Source organism: Danio rerio, chromosome 9, assembly GCF_052040795.2.
Source record: "Danio rerio strain M-AB ecotype USA chromosome 9, GRCz13ab, whole genome shotgun sequence".
NCBI classification, from domain to species: Eukaryota; Metazoa; Chordata; class Actinopteri; order Cypriniformes; family Danionidae; genus Danio; species Danio rerio.
This window is the reverse complement of record NC_141029.1, coordinates 25,395,645-25,417,058: the sequence shown is the minus strand read 5'-3', so window position 1 is coordinate 25,417,058 and position 21,414 is coordinate 25,395,645. Positions and strand designations below refer to the sequence as shown.

The following is a 21,414-nucleotide window of genomic DNA, read 5'->3' as shown; positions in this document are numbered from 1 at the left end:
ATCTTTCAAAGCTTGTTAGCCAGCACTGATATTTTGATGGATGAAATCACACATTAGGAACATTTGAAGAGATTGCAGTTTATTTCTTTGTCACTGGTATTCTGGTTACAGTCATGAATCAGAGTTAAAACAAAATGGCACACTACGCACTTACAGAGTAGGTACATATGCACAATGAACTTTATAAGGTTATTGTCATTCCTCATCAGAGTCTGAAGGCCTCGCTCCTCCGCTATAATTACATTTGCAACAGTTGAGTGGATAAAGAGTCCAACATTTCTCCTTTCTTATTTGTTTGTTTTTTACTGCTAATTACTGAAATTTATTATCTTTTTTTTCAGCGTGAAAACACTATGCGAAGCTCACTTCAGGTGCATGTACACACTGCTGAAAAAAACATACAATGTATAACTTGTAATATTGTATCGGATATAACGAAAAATATATTGGTTTAAATGAAAACTGTAATGGTTTCCATAGGTCTTAATTTTTGTTGTTGTTGCTGTTGTTGTTAAAACCACTAAACCCAAATGCATTATTAACACTACAGAACAGAGTTGCCAAGTCTGTGTAAGGAGCCTAAATACCAATATAATTCCAACATAATTTCAGTTACCCTATCCAAATCTCCAAATTCAACATATGCCACATGCAACTTGTCATTATTGGCGATTGGCTCTGCTTGGCTCGGCTTGATGGCTAATTTATACCGGTTTATTTACTGCTTTAGGCAAATAAGATAAAGAACAATTACTAAAATTTTGCTCCCATCAGCGCTTTGATGGTATTGCACTCTTGCACTAATTCGCCCTGTTTAATACACCTGGGTCTATGTCTTCAAACTCAATTTATAGGCTACTTTTGCATTATGTGTCAATCTCAGGAAATGAAAAATATTGATTTATATACATACTCTGTAGTTCATCACTCAAGTGATATAGCAATAATCAGAAACACACATGGAATATTGTGACAAATGATCAGAAGCATTTACAGAATGCCATTCAAAACTAAAATAATATTAAAAAAAAGCTAAAACAAAAAGTACTGAACGCTAAAAGCACATATCAAAGGGTTCAATTATGCATTTTTTGCTTAAACTTAAATTTACCAATAGACAATAATTTTGTAGTGTCTTATTAAAATTGTTATTTTAATCTCCACTGTTATCATGTGCTCATTTAATTTTGTAAGGCACCTTTGAATACATGTACAGTAGCCTTAATATTATAACCTCATTAGGATTTAATGAGACTTTCTCAACTTCTTTTATTATTGTTGTTTTCTATGGCTGTTGTATATGAACATACTATCCAGCTTTGCTAATTGGATTAAAACATAATTCTTTTGTAACTTTGAATAGATTTTGATGAATGTCTCGTGTCATTTCCCCACTTTCCACGGCTGTGAGATGCGTTTGGTTTTGGCTGCTCTGCCAGCTATCATTTTTCAGCATTATTGGTCAGCATTTCGTCCTAATAGGTTTTGAACAGCTGTGATACTGTGGCCTCTGCATGCACTTATCTGTACGGGAGATTGGCATGACTCGCTCCCTAATTAGGCAGCCAGCACTTCAGCAAAACAAACATTGCTCTACAAAAAGATCCAACTCAATAATGCCAACAAATTGCTTTCTGTCTTTCAGCAAAAAAAAAAAAAAAGAATCAGCTTCCCGTCTCTATCTTTGTGAAAATAAAATCAGATGTTTCAGGTAGGTGTGCTGTGTTTGGAATGCGAAAGAGAAAAGGTGATTAGAAATTATAACTCTGTTATATTGCAGAACATAACAAACAGGATTGTGAAAAGATGGATTTTTAAACACAACTGATAGTTTTGGTATATGCGATTAAATGAGGATACTGGCATGCTTTTAAAGAAGCTTTGAGACAAAAATGAATGGAACGTGGAGGCTTACAACACAGAAAGATCAAGTAGCTCAGGGATATGTGACAGGATTCAATCCGGTCTTCTGTTTTGAAGCACAGACCTTTTGATGGCAAGACTGGCCTTTTTCTCCAATAAACACTGAGCATGAAAACCTAAGAATGAAAATAACAGCTAGAAGGCAACATCAAGCATTAGAGCACAAGAGAAAGAGAGAGAGAGAAAAGATCACAGGAAGATGAAGAAGAGACACCAACCACCAGGCCAAAGATCCCGATTTATGATATCTTGTGTTGTCCAAATGGGCAGTAAAATGCTCTGTATGACACAAAATTCAAAACTCTACACTTTCAAAGTTCATAATCAATCGATGTTTTTTATTAGCCAAGTGATTCCTTAGGATAGTTCACCCTCAAATAAATATTTGCAGTTAATTTATCTGTCAAAAAAGATTGTGCTTCACACTGTCATAAAACCTAAGCACTGTTTACTGATGCTATGAATGTTTTAAATGATGTTGTTTCTTGCTCAGTTCGGGTTTTTTATTTTTATTTTTTCATTTCATAAGACATCAATAATGTCTGCTGTTTTGACTCTAAAAATGATATTAACTTGCAATTTAAAAAGCACAAAGGACTACAGTTTTAATGAAAAATCTTCTACAGAACAGTCAAAAACTTGCATACAGAACCTTTCAGATGTTGAATGGCCTGGGTTGAGTAAATTAATAGTGCTGTATGTACATTTTTGACTCTTCTAAAGCATAAAAACACCATAATAAGCATGCAAATATTAATATTTATATTATAAGAAATATGCTAAGTCGCAGCCTCCAAAATGAAACAAAGATTCAGAGTTATAAAGTAAGCTAGTTTTTATTTTGCAAACAATACAAATATTAGATATGTAAACTTCTGCTGATCAGCTTACAGTGTAAGGTTTGATCATAAGGCAGTCTCACTCAGAGATGGAGGAGCCGGGTGAAAAAACGTATCCAATATTTTGAATTTGGCATACAATACATAAATCAGGCCTACAAATGGCATCTTTAACAGCAGATTTTCATTTTTGGTATAAATTGTCTCTTTAATTTCACAGCTGCTATTTATCCTGCCATCCACCATTTTCACGCCTGAAACTGGGAGTCTTGACAACAGTCCCAGGGCTAGACCACTGTTAACCTGTTATGTTGGACAGAGTGAGGGAATGCCTGAGGTTATTGTCCTGTGAGCTTCTGGTGAATCTCACATCAGGGGAAGCGTGTCTGCTGCTACAGGACAATGACAGTTGGGCCGTTTCCATTCCATCAGTCCAGATGGTGGGGCACATGCTTTGCCCCCCAGCTGGCTCATGGAAATGTCACAAGGTTGGCTGGAATTTGGTTCACGATCGGGGAAGTATGCAGAAGAAAAAGTGTGTAGGTTTTACTTTTGCTGATGTTCTGCCTTTCACTCTCTGCATTTCAGAACACTATAGAATTTTGATTATTAGAGTACTGTACATTTCACAGGAAACAGAATTTGAAATGAATGAATCATGAAATGTCATGTTTAAAGAATCAGTTCACCAAAAATATGTGCCCTATATATATATAATCTTCCCAGTAGGCATTTGGTGGTGTGAGAAAGAGATAATCAGAGAGAGCAGCAATAAAGTGGCATTTTAATATTTCAGTCAGTGCATCAGACATATAAGCATACTGTTTAATACAACAGCATATTAGTTTGTTAAAACACCCACACTGGCTTTAAACACTCTTCAATACAGTCAATCAAATAAGATAATATACAATTAATTGCATACACAAAGTATTCAAATATTCTTTTGCTTATGTTAAGCAAGGATATGCAGAGATTATATAAAAGTGACAGTAAGTAGATTTATAATGTTATGAAAGATTTATATTTTAAATAAATACATTTTTTGAAAGTGAAAACATTTATGTACGGCAGAACTGTTTTAAGCAATAAATGTTTCAAGTCATTATAATTATATTACAGACTGATTTCTGAAGGATTGTTTGAAACTGAAGACTGGAGTAATGATGCTGATTCAATTCAACTTTGCCATCAAAATAATCACTTCCTTTTTTAAAGGTTTCAAAATAGAAAAAAAAAAATGTTTTATTTGGTTGAATGTAACAAAAATCCAAACTAAAAGTTTTGAAATAACCAGAGCTGGTATGTGATTTGGGGGGAAAATTACAATTTGGAGGCATTTTACAATTCTGTATTAACACACAGACGGAGCCATTGCTGTGATATTACATTTCTATTCCTTGAACATCAATGTGCTGCAAACGTACTGATGCACTGCCATCATAAAGCAGATAAAATACCAACTAGCTTTCTTCTGACAAGCTGCATATTCATGTCTGCTTTACAGTATCTGCATGTAAATAATGTTTTAAGTGAAGAGAAGAAGAATACTGAATGTGCATGAAAGAATGCTGATTGCATGTGTTATCATAGATTATTGTATATAATCCGATAACACGTACTAGATCAGAAAAATAATAGACAGAGTAAAGAATGCAAAACGTGGAGCAATGCAAAGCACAATCTAATGTGCATTTTGCATAAATCATATAAATGAAACTAGACCAGCAACAGTGTTCTCCTGCCAGTTGAGTGCAAAATCGTCTATCATTTTTCAGATTCTATCATCAAAAGATTTCAGATGAAAGCAAACAAGTAATGAGAGGCCAGAGTCGTGTTCTAGCTCCTTGTTTATGCTTTTCTCAATCTGACAATTAAAACAGTTTTCAAAGCATCAGTCTAAAAGTGTTTCTGTCATGTTAGAGTAGCTATTTCATGCTTTATATTTAAGTAAGATTTTGCTCTGCATGACCTCGACTTGATTAAATCAACAAAACTTAACAGAACAATTAAAAAAAAAAAAATATATATATATATATATATATATATATATATATATATATATATATATATATATATATATATATATATATATGACCTTCTTTTTATGTTCTTGCTTGGATTTATATTACTTTTTCTTGTTTAACTTTCCCTGAAGATATATTACATATGCTAATGCTCTAAACATTTTGAGAGAAAATTCTTCTACATAAATCATTTTGTCTCTCATGAGCCATACTGTAAAAAAAAGTCAAAATAAAAAAAAGAAGAAGAGAACAGGCTCTAATTTAACTCCTGGGCATATGTGATATATTCCTGTGTGTTTACACTGCAGGAAGGAGAGCTATAGCAACAGCATGACAGAACAAAAGAAAGACACATGCTAACTGAACTATGAGGCTTTGTGTGATTATTATTATTATTATTATTATTATTATTATTATTATTAATAAGGGGTTTTCACATAAGGAATGAACCCCCAACTTATCCAGCCTATGTTTTACAGAGTGGATGCCCTTCCAGCTGCAACCCAGTAGTGGGAAACACGCATACACACTCATACACTACAGCCAATTTAGTTTATTCAATTCACCTATAGCACAAGTCTTTGGACTGTGGGGGAAACTGGAGCACCCAGAGGAAACCCACTTGAACACAGGGAGAACATGCACACTCCACACAGAAATGGCAACTGGCGACCTTCTTGCTTTGAAGCAACAGTGCTGACCACTGAGCCACCCAGTGGTCAACCATTGTTATCAATATTAGTGTTAATTAAATTACTATTACCAGTACTACCACTACTGATGCAACTGTCTGCATTCTGTAATATAGTCATTTATTTGTCCTAATTTCTTTTATTCTGATGAGTTTCAGTGAGTACACTGTTTAATGTGACAACAGTATTAGAAGAGAAAAATAATGAAATGCTGGTGAAGATACTATTCGTATCATGCATCTTTCAGTCCATGTAAAGAAATCAAAACCACACTATTTATTCACAAAGAAACCATCAGATTCGTTTTTGTCTTTTGTTTAGTATTAATAGAAACTAGTTGATGTTGTGATTTAAGTATATGCAGCTTTATTTATTATTTTATTCATCTAGACTTTATCTTTCCGATCATCTTTCTTTTTTTTTCTGACCGGATTCTATGACTGGGCTATGTCCACTTTTTGATCCAAAAATGTTCTCCGTCTAATCATAATAAATGAGTGAATCCAACACCATACACTTTACAACCACTCTTACATAACCGACTGAATGACCGAAATGTTGACCACCTAGAGGTCACAGCTTAACTGGATACAGCTTTTCTCCGATCATTGATAGATCATACAAACATGATCCACAATAATCCCCACTGTAATGTTTGCTTGCCAGAATTACTAATGCTGTGATTAGTGTCATCAGAAACAAATTGCAGACAGAGCACATGTGCATCAAAGTCAGCATTATAGGCCAAACACAGATTTTAAATGGAACATACACAGATATATAAATCTGCTGACTATCCACTAACCTGCAATAAAGAAATTGTCACCACTACATTGTCAGCATCAGAAATTTAGCAAAGTATGTCTAATTCTGCTGCATGTATCTCCCTCTGCAGATATGAAGCAAGGGATGCAGCAATTTAGGCTGGATACAGCCTTGATTAATCAATATTTTCATGCTCTGACTCCCACACAGCATAAATCAGCATGGAGATGAAGTCAACTTCACAATATGGACAATACTGTCAATGCTCTTTGCCACCTCTACTCTTTCAAGGTGATTTATATAATGTGCTATTAATGATATTTTCTCACTTTCCCTTTTAGCATTTCTTTAAGCACAACGTATTCTTTGAACTATTATGCCCCTATTTACAAGACGGAAAATAAGTCTGATGACCCCTAGAGTGTGTATGTGAAGCTCAAAATACCTCACAAATAATGTTTTATAAACCTTTAAAACTGCCTCTTTTGGGCCTTGATCGTAATTTTGCAGTTTTAGTAACTGTTGCTTTAAATTTTAATTAGATTGTGCTTTTTCAACAGAGGGTGGAACTACAAATGACTATGTGTCAGCATAGTGGCAAATGTAAAAATAAACCTTCAGTTTCTGAAGACTGCTTTTTTTAAAAAATGTGATTATAAAAAAATGACAGTAATAGTTTTTACCATCAGAAGCTAGTTATATTGACAGACTTATAAAATTTATTTTTCCATAATACATTCCCTTTAATACTTACCTACACACACATTTGCATACATGTTTGTATGATCATCTGGTTCTTTCTAACATATTTAACTCTAGTGCCAAACTATTACACTGGAAACTGCAATAACTACTATAAAGATTCCTCCCCCTAAATGCCCACAGGAAATCTGGTCAGCTCCACAGGAGATCTCCCTTAAAAAGCCTCCCGCGTTTGACCTCATAAGAAAGTTGAAATAAATGACTCTATCATGCTAATGCCCAACAAGACTCCGCTGTTCCCCACTGAGAGGGAAGTTGTATTTGGAATGTTAAATCAGTCTGCCTGTAACACAACAGCTCTCTGACATGCGTTCAGACTAAATAAATATCTTCGTCCTGTTTGGGTCAATGCACACGCATTTTGCACTTCAAGCTTGGAGTCAAACGTCAAACACTGAAATCTGGACTAAACTTTTAGTGTTTGGCATTTACAGATGAGTGAATGTGTCAACCGACTATGCTGCATAACTGCATAACATCATTCCTAACAACAACTAAATTTCTGTATAAAAGAATGTACAGTTGAAGTCAGAATTATTAGCCCCCCCCCCTTCCCCCCCAATTTCTGTACAGAGAAATGTTTTTTCAACACATTTCTTAACATAATAGTTTTATTAACTCATTTGTATCAACTGATTTATTTTATCTTTCCCATGATGACAGTAAACAATATTTGACAAGATATTTTTTAAGATACTTTTATATAGCTTAAAGTGACATTTAAAAGCTTAACTAGGTTAATTAGGTTAACTAGGCAGGTTATGGTAATTAGGCAAGTTATTGTATAACGATGGTTTGCCCTGTAGACTATCGAAAAAAAAATTATAGCTTAGAGGGGCTAATAATTTAGTCCTTAAAATTGTTTTCAGAATTAAAAACAACTTTTATCCTAGCCTAAATAAAACAAATAAGACAAATAAGTTCTCCAGAAGAAAAAATATCAGACATAATGAGAAAATTTCCATGCCGTGTCACAATTACCAGCGATCATTTCCCATAAGATCGCTGGTTTGCACCTACAATCACCATGGACTACAAATCTGCCATTTCTGGACTACATATTCATACATGCAGTCCGGTCACACTCACACATGCTTCCTCATCTAGACTGATTACATTCACACCACCTGAGGATTGTCAGAGACTGATTCACACACTATTTAAGCCACACATTCACCCCTTCAGTTGGCCGAGTCTTGTTGTCTATCACAGTAGCATTACAACGCGTTTCCCAGTCTAGTTATCATGTGTACCGACCGTTAGCATTGTTAGCCTCTTTGTCTTTGCCTGCCGCCTGCCTTTCTGACCTCTTGCCTGTAATCGACTGTGATTCTGGATTGTCCTCACACACCTGTTTGCACCTGTGTTGACCACCGCTTGCCTGACTGTGAATAAACCTGCATATTGGATCTTACCTTCTGTTGTGAGTGTCATCTCCCCGGCGTTACACTCTGCTAAACATCATTTAAGAAATATAAAAAAAAAACTCAAAGGGGGCTAATAATTCTGACTTCAACTGTATATACTGTAATGTTAATAGACCGCTGAATGTGTGCAATCAAATATCATACTAATCTCTGATGAAAGTTTGTCTTCTGATATAAGTTGGACTTCTTCAGTCTACTATTAAATCTGCCTCTCCAATCGGCAACCTATAAATAGAACCAAGTCACTGGCTTACATTTGTATTTTTTATAGCTCATTTTCAATAATCTAATTTCTTGACATTAGATCTCACTCAAGATGTCACTTTTTCAGCAGTTCTGAATGCAAATCATTTTTTCCCCATTTATTTTTTATGACATGAACATTTTAAAAGTCTTTGTTAAAGCATTAAAATGCATTAACAAAACCAACCAGCAATCAAGAAATACAATTCACAACATTGCAAAGCTTGATTTGAAGCAAAGTTTGATGAGGAAAAGAACATAGAGAATGAACAAGACAAGACTGTGAAGACCAATAATGCCATCAAGCACTGCAAATGATACAATTGATTAAAATACACAGAACAATATATACATTTAATTTCTTGGCTGTAAGTTTATAGCCAGATATGCATGTGTAGGGTAGAAAGACTTATTTTAATTTGGCTGGTTTATTTTATAGGCATCCGTGGTACCTTTCCTATGGACAAAAGGCTGTTTATATACTGGAATAAAATAAGTTTTAATAGGCTACAGAACTACTGATTGAAAAGTTTGTTGGGGTACAAAAGAATGGAAGCTTCCTATAGCACATTAAGTTATTTTAATAGATAAATGTTAACAGCATCAAATATTCGCTAAGAGAAAGAGTTCCTTGTAAAAACCTTGCCTGAAAAAAAAAAAAACACCAAGAGAAAGTCGTCCACAAGATTAACACTTTGAAGACAGCAGAGGTGAATGTAACACACCCAACAGATTTTACTCTCCTTCAAGGATGTTACTGGACTTCTTCTTCACCGACTGTCCAACCAATGCAAAATTCAGCACGAGATATTCTTAAGATGCTGAGATATCGACATTTTCAGAAACATGCTTTGCAGACTTTATAAATCTACACCCTTGTCTGACTTGAATCAATCCTCCAGTATCTCTATTGCTGGTCGTTGTTAATCCAACTATACACACTGTCAGAAAACACTAAGCCGTTAGTTTCTGATTCACTGTTTGCCCCAGCCAGGTGAAACAAAGCTTTCATCTCATGTCATGTTGAGACCCTCCACCGTCCCAGTGGTCACAGTAAAAGGGATGTAGTTGTTCTTCCAGAGACACCAGATCTGAAAGGACATCCCCTTGTTATCCCTCTTTGAGAGCAGAACCAGGGGCTCCTGAGAGAGACAGCAGCAACCATTATCTCTGTTACCTGACACAGATGACAAGGGCATGATGGATCTCCAGCTTTATTCTGGTACCCCTGTGGTAAATAAGAGAATATCCTTTTGCATGTCCTTAGTGAAGATTCACTTCATCTGATCTAGCTTATCCTGATCCACAAAGCGCAGCTCATGAGAACTAAAGTCATTTTGTTTGGTATCAGGTGACAATGCAAACAGTTTCTAAACATTTAGAAATGACAGATATCATTGTCTAGTGAAATCCGCAGGTACTTCTTGTTGCATGCACAGGACAAAGGCTGGAAATGGTGTTCTTTGCTCCCCTGATTGACGCAATTATAGCAGAGAAGGCACAGACTTAGAGTGAGAACGCCTTAGGGATAGACTCTAACCAAACCCATCTGCTACTGATTGTCACACAGGAATGACAGTCAGCAACAGTAATGAAAATATAATAACTGGTGTTGGAATGACAAAGGAAATCGTTTGTTTTTGGCATACAGAAGTATAACCACAGCATAAAAAATAGCATTGCGGGAGACTAGTGAAGAGATAAAACGATCAGTTTAACTGATTACAAATGAGCTACAGGGAAAATTTACATCACAACTCTCTTTAAAACTATTTTGTTAGAATACATTCACAAAAGATCATTTAATTTGGGAACGATGCATTGCATGACAAGATGCTAATTGACAAGAGTGACATCATTTGAATCAGCAGATTTATTGTTATACAAATCTGATATACATGATAAAATGACAAGAAATATCATGTCTGAGCAAATTGAGAAGGTTGTAGCACTTTAAAATATACTTCTGGATATATGAAAAATGTACACACTTTTCATTACACTGTGCTTTTAAAGTTAATATATTAAAAGTTACTGTACAATTAAAGCTAAGATTGACATATTTCTACATTTTACACTTTGTATTCAGATGTTTCCTTTAAAATGTTTATAATGAAAAATTGCTTTTAGTGGTTAATGCTAATTTTGAGCAAATACTTTACTGTTACAATCAAATAATACCCAAATTATAAATGCAACTCTATTAGCTCTATTAGGTACAGTAGAACCTATTCTGTATTTAACAATAGAACTTGACGGTACCTGATATTATTATATAGGTTTGTGTTTTTGTTGGCGATATATATGACTATAAATGAAGCACTAAAAATGTTGCATGCGTTGAGAAATATAGCATCATCATCGCGTCTTCACATATTTAATCAAAACTGCTATCTGGGCTTCAATTTCTCTAATACAGAAACCACATCTGAATGCTTTGTCTCGCACCTGCTTCTGTCCAGCAGATGCTCAGAAGAAATTGCAATAAAACGCGAATGCACCAGTCATTCATTGTGCATAGGTACGCGTTCATCAGATCTGGCAAAAGTTCATATTAACAGTAATCGTATTTAAACCCCTGCACTTTTTTTCAATAATTATACCGGTCAGGTCACTGTTACGAAATCATTAACAGAATAACAAAAACAAAAACAAAAAAAAAAACACAAGCCAAAGCAACTTTTAACACAACGCTGAAAGGCACTGCAGGTACTCACACTGACTGCCGCACATTGCCGAGCTGAGGACGGATAGAAGCGTCAGACTGACAGCGAAAGCGCGTGACTTTGGCAACTGCATGTTCTCCACGTTTCCCGAAGACAGTATATCCTAGATGTGTATGAAGATAAACGTATTTCCAACAGGACTCTCGCGTCTCTCTGCTCTCGTGAGTACTTCGGTGGCGCGTGCCTCTCTATCCTGACAGCAGTGAGCAGAAAGAAGCTCTTAAAGACACCCACAGCTCCCCAAACACCGTCATCGTCATCCCTGGAACGCGCGCGCACACTTACACAGCGCGCGCCCTCCTTTACCACGCGTCCCTCATTTTCCAAAACAAACACTGGTTGAGCTCCAAATGCATCAGAAGCCAGTCCCATCTGACATATAAATTTGTTTTGGAGGAACAGAGGCGAAGGATGTGGAAAAGTGTATGTGGCATATATTCATCAGGGTATAGTGATTTCATCAGTGAATGACATCCGGCGTAGTTTCAGCACCACGGACAGCTCCAGCAGCACCCGCGCAGATGTTTAGAAAGCTAGTTTAGTTGCTGGATAACAGTCACAAGGTAGAGCAAACCAATCATTATTTGATCGCACGCCGATCGTATTCAAGCCTGACCGTGTTAATATAGTGTGATACAATGGTGTATTTCAGCAATAATGTACTACTGGGTTAGACATCTTCATTTGTATCCATTAATTTTATCATCTCTTTTTATCTGATTATTTACAAAAGACCAGCTATCGGTAAATATCGCTGTAGGAACTTAACACAAGGCTATTTTTCAAACATGTTGGATTCCAATTGATCGACAACTAAACAGCAGTGCGTTAATTAAGCCTAGTTAATGTTGCATTATTATCCAATTGATATATTTCCAGGTGTTTTATAAAGCATGGAGCAATGCTAAGGGCGATGTGCTGCACATTTCAACGATTTAAATACAGTCCTTGCTGTTTCCCACCGTTTAAAATATATTTCTTATGAATATATCCTTCATGGATGCTAATGAATGTTTTTGTTTGTTTGTTTTTCATTAGAGGAAAACTCTACATCATTAAATTATAAAGACAGACCTATACAAATCTATTATATCTAGTCTGTTATATCTAGTCTATTATGGAGTTGACCGTCAGTGTCTCTGACCACTTTGACCATACTAAATAAAGATGGATGTTCTGCATGTTTCTCAAAGTATCTGCCATCATGTGCTCCCATCTTCTCAGTCACGCGCAATGTTTATTTATTTATATATTTTTTTATTGGGCTGGTGGTTGTAAACATCTTTGGGGCTCATCCATCTTACTTTACTAGACAGCTGCTGACACCCATAGGCTTTAAATGGGATGACAACACCTGCCCACAGAGTCTAATGCTTCTCCATTTCCCTTTGTGAGGACTAAATGATTCGCAAACAATGAACAGAAAGTGGAGTAAAAATCAATAAATTATGTTCAAATGGCATCAGTCAATAGATAAAAAGCTTTAGCTTACTGTTCAATGCTTAAAAATGCAATAGCACCTGCTGTTAACTTGTTTAATTATTTAATCGCTAGTAAACCTTCCCTTCAAAGGATTTTGATTTGGTTGTTGATTTTCACATCATGTTGACTGGATCACTGGCCAGATCAACAGCAGGGGGTTTAAACAACCTTAAACTAACCCTGTGACCAAAACCAAATCACCACAGGCGATGATGTACACGGTTCTAGTGATAAATACAGTGGTCAAAATATAACAGTTATTATAATGATATTAAGCCAAATCTGTTTTCAAGTTCAGCAAACAAATCGTGATATTGTTTTGACCGATGTTTGTGTGAGTGGTTTGTTACCTTGGTTTTCTTTGTATTATTATATGTGAAATAAGGGTTAAACTTCTTTTCTTTTTTTTTTTTTTTTTTTGATGGTCCATTTAAACTTTAGTAGAGTGTTTGCTTAGGATTTGTTGAAACTACACTTTTAACAAACATTTAACTGACTATAAGAAACTTTACAAGTACATGTCAACCTACACTAACCCTAAACCTAATCTAAGAGTGTACTTATAATCTAATAAAAATCAGTTGTCATGTAGATGCAATCTCACTTAAATTCAACAAATGGACCATCAAAATAAAGTGTGACCCAAATACGCCACGAATATATTACAAAAAAGTTTTAATTTAACATAAACAACATCAGCAAGTAGTATTTTTTTAATGTATTTAAACTAGCCATAAATGTTGCATTGTGTGTTCCTGTGGGGTACCAATTGAATGTACTTATTTACCAGTCTTAATTATTCATTGTGGAACCTCAGAAAGCAGTTGTTGGTAGATGTGAAGCAGAGTTGGGTGCCAAATTTTTGTCACTTAGCTTTAGGTCAGGGGTGGTTAAAATCGGTCCTGGCAGGCCAGTGTCCTGCAAAGTATAGCTGTGACTTCAGATAGACACACCTCATACAGCGAATCAAGCTCTAACTAGCAAGTTGGAAACTAAACTCTGCATGACACCAGCCCTCCTCAGTTCCTGGTGGGCGGCAGCCCTGCAGAATTTAGTTCCAACCATGCTTCAACACACTTACCTATAGGTTTCAAACAAACCTGAAGAACTCAATTAGTTTTTTCAGGTTTGTTTAAACAGGGATAAAGATAAACTGCACAGAAATGTGCCTTTTGCAAGTTTAATTCGCATTATACCTATTATATATATATATAATATATATATATATATAACTATACATTATCCAAAGTGGTCTAACAACACAATGAAAATTATCATTTTAGTATAAAGATAACAACAAAAATGATCTTTTCTCAATCTAATATGCTTCTTCAAATATTCATGCATCACACACGTTTTTAATATAAAGATATTTAAATGTAAATATGTTAAAAGGTAAAATATATCTTGCATTTTGCTAGCAGTGTGTTTAAATAGACGATGGTCCCAAAAATGGCTTACAGTATTCATGTATGCAGTCAAAATTATGTACGAAAAAACATTACAACACAACAGTCTACATTAATAAAGAAATCAATTCATTTGGCTAAACACCTCTTACCTCATTTATCTATGCTAATACTTGTGGAAAATATGTGGACAGTTAGACATACAAATAAATAAATAAATGACACTGCAGTGGAAGCTGAAAGCTGGTGGTAGACAGTGTGATGACAAGTGTGTTGTGCAGCAGTCAGATGGCTTAATGTTGCGGTCAGGGCTCGTCTCCCACTGGAAAGAATGATAAGCATGCTATCGCATAAGAGAGTACAAACAGGCTTCACATGGGACAGAATGAAGAGACAAAGACATTAATATTTAAAGTCTGACCCTCTCACTTCAGACGTTCAGTTCCTCCTGGGTTGAAATGCCAAAAATTTGCATTGGAAGTGAAGTCACCAACACTTCAATATCTGCGTTTCAATTATTTATTGACTGAAAAGCATTCGTGATCATATCCAATAATGCATAAACGTATTGCTCATGACACAGTTTGCTTAAACCACATTTTTTTTCTAGCACTTTGCTTTGAATTGATCTTATACATGCGCCCTAATTTTCTTTCTGTATTTGCACTACTTCATGTTACATGGATCAATACTAAATGCTTGGTGGAGCATCAATTGTGTGCAATAAATATGCTTGAGGTCTAATTAGTGCAAAAAGATTCACGATCTCATCGCCACAAAGATGCTAGGATTACACACTCTATTTCTAATCACCATACGAGGCCGTTTCAGCAGCACATGCAAGCTCATGTTTTCTTCTCCAGTGGTTGTGATGGAAATAGATTTTCAATGTGATAAAAGTCTCTGGAGAATATATTTCTCAACTGATAGACTGTTCAATTATAGATTAATTATACACTATTTAATTTATTTGTAATACAATAAACAATGCGAAGATTACTTTAATGCTTTAGTAGTTTAAGTTGCATTGAACTTCAAGGTATTTATTCATGTGCATACTGTTTAAAAAAAAGTGATTCATGTGCCCTTCCCTCTCCTGACGGCACTATTTCCTGCATCTGCATAAATGCATTCAGTTCTCATTTATCTAGCAGCTCAATAGACTCTCCCTTAAGGTCTTACCCTGAGCTTTTTCTTGTCGGATGTCAACTTATGCGTCTGTACCAAATCGCTATTAAATTACAAGGCTGTTTTTGACACTTGCTTTCATCCATACAAATGTGATTCTGGTTGAACATTGCCTTCCTAAAGAACCATGAAAAATGTATTATTTATTGTAAAATCTCAAAGGTTGCAGGATGTTAAATATTTCAAGATCTCTTATATCGCTCTCAGAAACGGATACGATCTCAGCACAATGAAGAATATGTCTGCTAAAGGCTGTACGCTGCTCCTATCCAATGTCCAATGATGCTGTGCAAATGCAGCTCTTGGAGATTTTCCATGTGCTCTTTAATCCTGGGAATACAGAATTTAGAGGTCTAGATTCTGGTTTGAAAGATGTACCTGACTATCTGACTATAAGTCATGCCTAATTAATGGCAAATCAGAACAGAAAAGTGCTGTAAATTCTCACTCACTCACTCACTCACTGTCCTTTTGGTTATTCCATGATTTATCAGGAACCACACAGAAATTAACCACCAATTGCCTGATAATAATAATTAAATACTGTATTAGGTAGTACTTAAAGGGATGGTTCATCCAAACAAATGTGAATTCAGTCATCATTTATTCTCCTTTCACTTGTTATAAACCAGTCTGAGTTGAACATAAAATAATATACTGTATTTTAAAGAAAGCTGGATAACTGTAATTGTTGACTTCCATTGTGTTTGTTTTTCCTACTATGAAAGTTAATGGTTTCTGCCTTTCAGCTTTCTTTAAAATATTTGGTTTTCTGTTCATTTAAAAAACATAAAGGTTTATAACCACTTCAGGATGAGCAAATAATAATTTTTAATTATTAGGTGAACTATCTCTCTAAACTGCCTGAGTTGCAGCAGATTTCTAGGAGCATGTATTTCTAGAATGTTTTTGGGAGCAAAAGGTTAAGAATGTCACTGGTGTTAATTCTGCTTTAGTACAGTGCTCTTAATGCATGCTAAATTAACATTATCTTGAATGTTCGGCTTAGCAAGCATACAAGAACTTGCACACCCCGAGGAAAACATTCCACTGTAAGCTAAACTGCTGAGACATTACATGTGTTTTACATATCATTGATGCAAAAGTAAAGTGAATATGTGAATTTTGCAAATCAATTACAAGTAAAGTTTTCAAGAGGATCGAGAGCTTATGATTGACCACAGCTGGTCCCACATGAGATAATGCATGACACACCAATCAGACGATTCCTAACTCACTAAAAATAACCAGAGCGTCTTACCAGTTATCTTTGTCTTGAAGAATCCCCCCTTCCACCCCTACTCCTCCTCGTTTCCTTGACAGGGCGGCACGACGGCCCTGTGGTTAGCACTGTTGCCTCACAGCAATAATGTCTCTGGTTTAGGCCTTTACCTGGCTAGTTGACATTTCTGTGCTGAGTGTACATGTTCTCCCCGTGCTTGGTTTTCCCCGGGTTTTCCAGTTTCCTCCTACAGTACAAAGACATGCGACAGATAAACTGACTAACCAAATCGGCACCATAGACGAGCTCTTAATAACCATACATCTTTACAGCAATGTCTAATCTGCCATTTGCCTTAACAAGCATGGGAGTTCTCAAGACCTACCTCAGCCCAAACTCCCCTCTCGCCTTGCAAACAGGAGGAAGCACTAGGCTCGAGGATTTTATGAGCTCAGGCCTCTCTCCCGAGACAGCATGCCATACAAGCTTTATTATCAATCATCAGCTAAGTGTAAACTCTTGAACTGCTTTTTAGCATCTGATTTGAAGCCCAGCAATAGCTAAATTGTCTGCATCTTCAAGACACTTCAAGAAATCAACCTGCAAAGCTCCCTGAAAAACTATATGCAAGTGCACCTAAAAACAGCTCTAAATGTAATGGGTAGTAAACAGTTAATATTAACTAAATGATTAATAAAATCTATTTGTTGCATTATTTTCAAAGAAATCCTTACTTTGCAGCATTTCTTATACACAAATGCCTAAAACTTTACTATAGCTAAGGAGGTAGGTTTTTTTAGGTGTCTTAAAGATGTGGCCACACTTCTTCTGAGAAAGACTCATCTTAGTTTGTTGTTTCTTAATGACAGTGCTGAGATCAGATCTCTTTGTGGAGTACTGGCTGCTCAAAGACTCCTTGTGCAAAAATCTCATTGGTTTATTCCAACTAATGGTGAAAATAATGTAACTGCAATAAAATAACTACAATGCCATATTTTGTTAAAATATTAGTAGCTTAAGAGTGTACAGTACTATACAGTATATATACAGTATATTTATAGTTTGTTGTGTATAGTTTTTTTTTCTGTCAATGTCAGAAAAGTCAAGCTCTGAGGTGTTGAGTTACCTTTAGACCACAGAGTTGTTCTTGTAAGCAGATCTGTAGTGAAATGGAAAGAATCTTCAGTTGGAAATGTTTTGAGGGCTGGATTTTGTCTGCTCTGGTCTCCTTCATTCTGGGCACAATGTCAGACTGGAGCAGCTTCATTACTCACACCTCTCCTGAAGAGTCTTCACCTTCACTGGCCCTGTCAGCACTGACTCAGGTGTGTGTGTGTCTGTGTGTGCATGTGCGTGTGTGTGTGTGTGTGTGTGTGTGTGTGTGTGTGTGTGTGTGTGTGTGTGTGTGCCTTCATCAGACAGCTGTCTGTGTCCATCTGTTTTTACAACACTCTGGTCCATGCTGTCTTTGCAAATATGTTTTGTTTAATTTGAAATACATATCAAACTAACTTTGCTTTCTTGCAGAATTTGTAAGAACAAGAAAAAAACACACACACTGCAAAGTCTGTAATTATTCCTGATATCTTTTTCTAAAACATGAGTGGACTTTATGAAACACAATTTAAGACATTTCCACCTTTAGAGGACCTAAATTTAGAGTTTGTTTTCTGGCCACCTCTATCTGAAAAGTCCCACACAACTCCTGTCTTTCCCACTTAAATGAGTCACAGTTAATTCTGAATAAAATATTTTTAGCACAATGAGATCAGGACTGCCATTGCCAACTAAAAAGATGTTTTTCGTTACACAAAACAAAACAAAATATAGCTAAATATTAAGTGAAAACTTAGAGATGAAATACTACCTAAAATATGACTTAAACTACGTAAAAAAATATTGAATTTATATAATCTAATAATATATTTATTTATTTATTTATACACACACAGTTGATGTCAAAATTAATAAACTCCCTGAATTGTTTTTTTTTCCCAATTTCTGTTTAACAGACAGAAGATTTTTTTCAACACATTTCTCAACATGATAATTTTAATAACTCATTTCTAATAACTGATTTATTTTATCTTTGTCATGATGACAGTAAATAATATTTGACTAAATGTTTTTCAAGACACTTCTATACAGCTTAAAGTGACATTTAAAGGCTTAACTAGGTTAATTAGGTTAACTACACAGGTTAGGGTAATTAGGCAGGTTATTGTATAAACTAAAAACTTTTATTCTAGCCGAAAACAAAAAAATAATGAAGAATAAATATTAATGAAGTGTTGAAAAACACTTAAAGAAGAACCTCTGGTTATTGGTTGATAAGGTTATCTACTTATTATTAGTATTATTGAATTTATTATCATGTTTACTGCTTTGCTATGCATTTATGTTAATGAATAAAAAATTACAGATCTTTTGCCTGTACTTGTTTCTTCACATGTAACCTCGGGCTCTTCAAAGTAGATCGAACTCCATCTGGTTCTGTGTGTTTGTTGCACTAATGGCCATATATTCACACTTCAGCCTAAACAAACTGAATCCATTAGGAGAGGATGAGTTTGTCGACTAAGGAAATCCAGTCATTCCTCACTCGTGGCTTTAGGTTAAAAAAAAGAAGAGAGAAATCAAACTCTCACTGGAAAAAATCAGGCACGGACTCATCAGTTTGATTTATAGAAACTGTAGTGACACCCATCATTTGTGTAATAGCAGTTCTGACAGATAGCATCACACGAGACGGCCTGTGTCAGCCTGAGAAAGAAGTAATGCTCAAACAATGCTCAAACACATTTGCTATTTTAGAGCAGAGACACATTTGTTACAGACTGACACAAAATATTATGAATGGTCAAAGTGGAGATTGTTGCGTTTTCAGACACACTCAGTCTGGTTCAGAGTTTACTTCAACATAAGAATTTATCAGGCACATTTCTGTTGAAAATAATTAAAGATTATCTTAAGTAAGTATTTTTACCTGATTACCTCAAAAGCAAGCATCCACAGTATTTAAATTATATCCAGGCAACTGGATAAAACCCTCTTTTCTCTTTATCTTATTACATATAAATCTGCCTAAAATTCAAACATAAAGTTTATTTGAGAGTAGTGATGAGAAGTTCGCATTATTTTACTGACCTGGATCTTTGAGTCTTGTTCATCGAGATGAACAAATCTTTTTCGAGTCATTTCGTTCATTTGGTTCAATTTGCCAAAATATTATTAAAATGTTAAGAATTGCTTGCTAACACATCTACGACTAGCCCAAACGGTTGATTACACAACAAATAAGTCATCAATAGAATACTGTGGAAGGGGAAAATAATTCAATGTTTACCTGCTCTTTTGTCTAGAGCATAGAGGTATTGTTGTCTCTTTGCTCAGTTCACCTCTTCATGTCTTCAAATGTCAGTGGTTCGTTCACGTTACACTGACAGTCAAATATAGTCTTAACCAATGTACACAGTCTGAGTTGATAGGAACCATGATAATTAGTTCACCTTTCAAGTCTTCTGGTTCTTGAGTCGTTTGTTCATCACATGACAGAATGGCTCAAACCCGAGGACTCGAGAGATGAACGGATCAATTCTTTTTCCGGCTCTAAACGCATATGATTGGCCCGTGGTGATAGAATGACTCAGACCCGATAGAGGACTCAAGAGGTGAATGGATCAATTCTTTTTCCAGCTCTAAACGCATATGATTGGCTTCTGCCTTTCTGCGATGAATGACTCAAAAGACTTGAAATAAACGATACCACCTACACAAATGTGCGCACACGCGGATGAACGAATCAATCTCTGAAAGGACTCGTAGTTTCCGAGTCATTTTGAAGATTCGTTCAAAATTAACTAATCGTTCATGAACGACCCATCACTATTTGAGTGTTAGTATCAACATGTTAGTCTTATAATAGTGTGCTTCAAAACAATGACAAAATAAATGCATTTTAATAAAAAGAATTCAAAGTTGATTCATCAATATTGATCAATATCATCTCTAGCACCGTTAGCCTACTGCCCCCTTCAAGACAGATGTTACGGATGTGGCCGATCAGACACATAATTATTTTGCTTTATTGAACAAATAATCCCCAAGTTTCAATGGACTATAAAACTTTCCTTGGAAGTTAACTTTCTCATTGCTGGTGCAAAACCATCCTTATAACAACTAGTGAATAAGGCCACCCCTTTGGAAGAACAAGCACAGAGCAAAAGTAGAGACCCCGAAAGAGAGAGTTGTTCCATTCCAGCTCAAGACAGCTCCTTTTCAGGTCCAGGAAGTAGGTGTGGAACCTGGCAAAAATGAAACAACAGCACAAACATTCCCATCTCCATTACCTTTCTTTATTTCTTTCCTGTTTAGAGTGTAGTTAAGTTTGGAGCACAACAAAACCAGAAGTCAACACGACTAGTCATTTTGCTGCCTCAAAATTGAAATGACAGACTCCACACCATTTCAAGCTTCACAGAACAAAGAGCTGACCACCAGCTAACCACTGGTGTAAACTGAACGTAACCCTAAAGAAACCAAAGAAGAGATAAATTGATTATTTTTGGTTCGCTTGGTTTGGTCCTATATACAACATCTGAGGTTAGTACATCATTACCCTTTCTCAAACTCTTATTTTTCTCCCTTTCTTTCCTACAACCTGTATGAATGTGTGTTTGTGTTAGGTTTTAGTTCAGCCTGATCTCATG

The 21,414-nt window shown here is 35.7% G+C and overlaps 1 protein-coding gene across 1 annotated transcript in view; it reads right to left on the bottom strand.

Moving 5' to 3' along the window:
* Positions 1–11,599, bottom strand: part of cntnap5a (contactin associated protein family member 5a) — a 155,914-nt gene extending 144,315 nt beyond the window's left edge. Inside the window, exon 1 of the mRNA XM_087267840.1 lies at positions 11,396–11,599. Within this exon, the coding sequence (XP_087123966.1) occupies positions 11,396–11,477 (82 nt within the window). The 5' untranslated portion in view covers positions 11,478–11,599. The remainder of the gene's footprint in view (positions 1–11,395) is intronic.
* Positions 11,600–21,414: the final 9,815 nt, after the last annotated feature.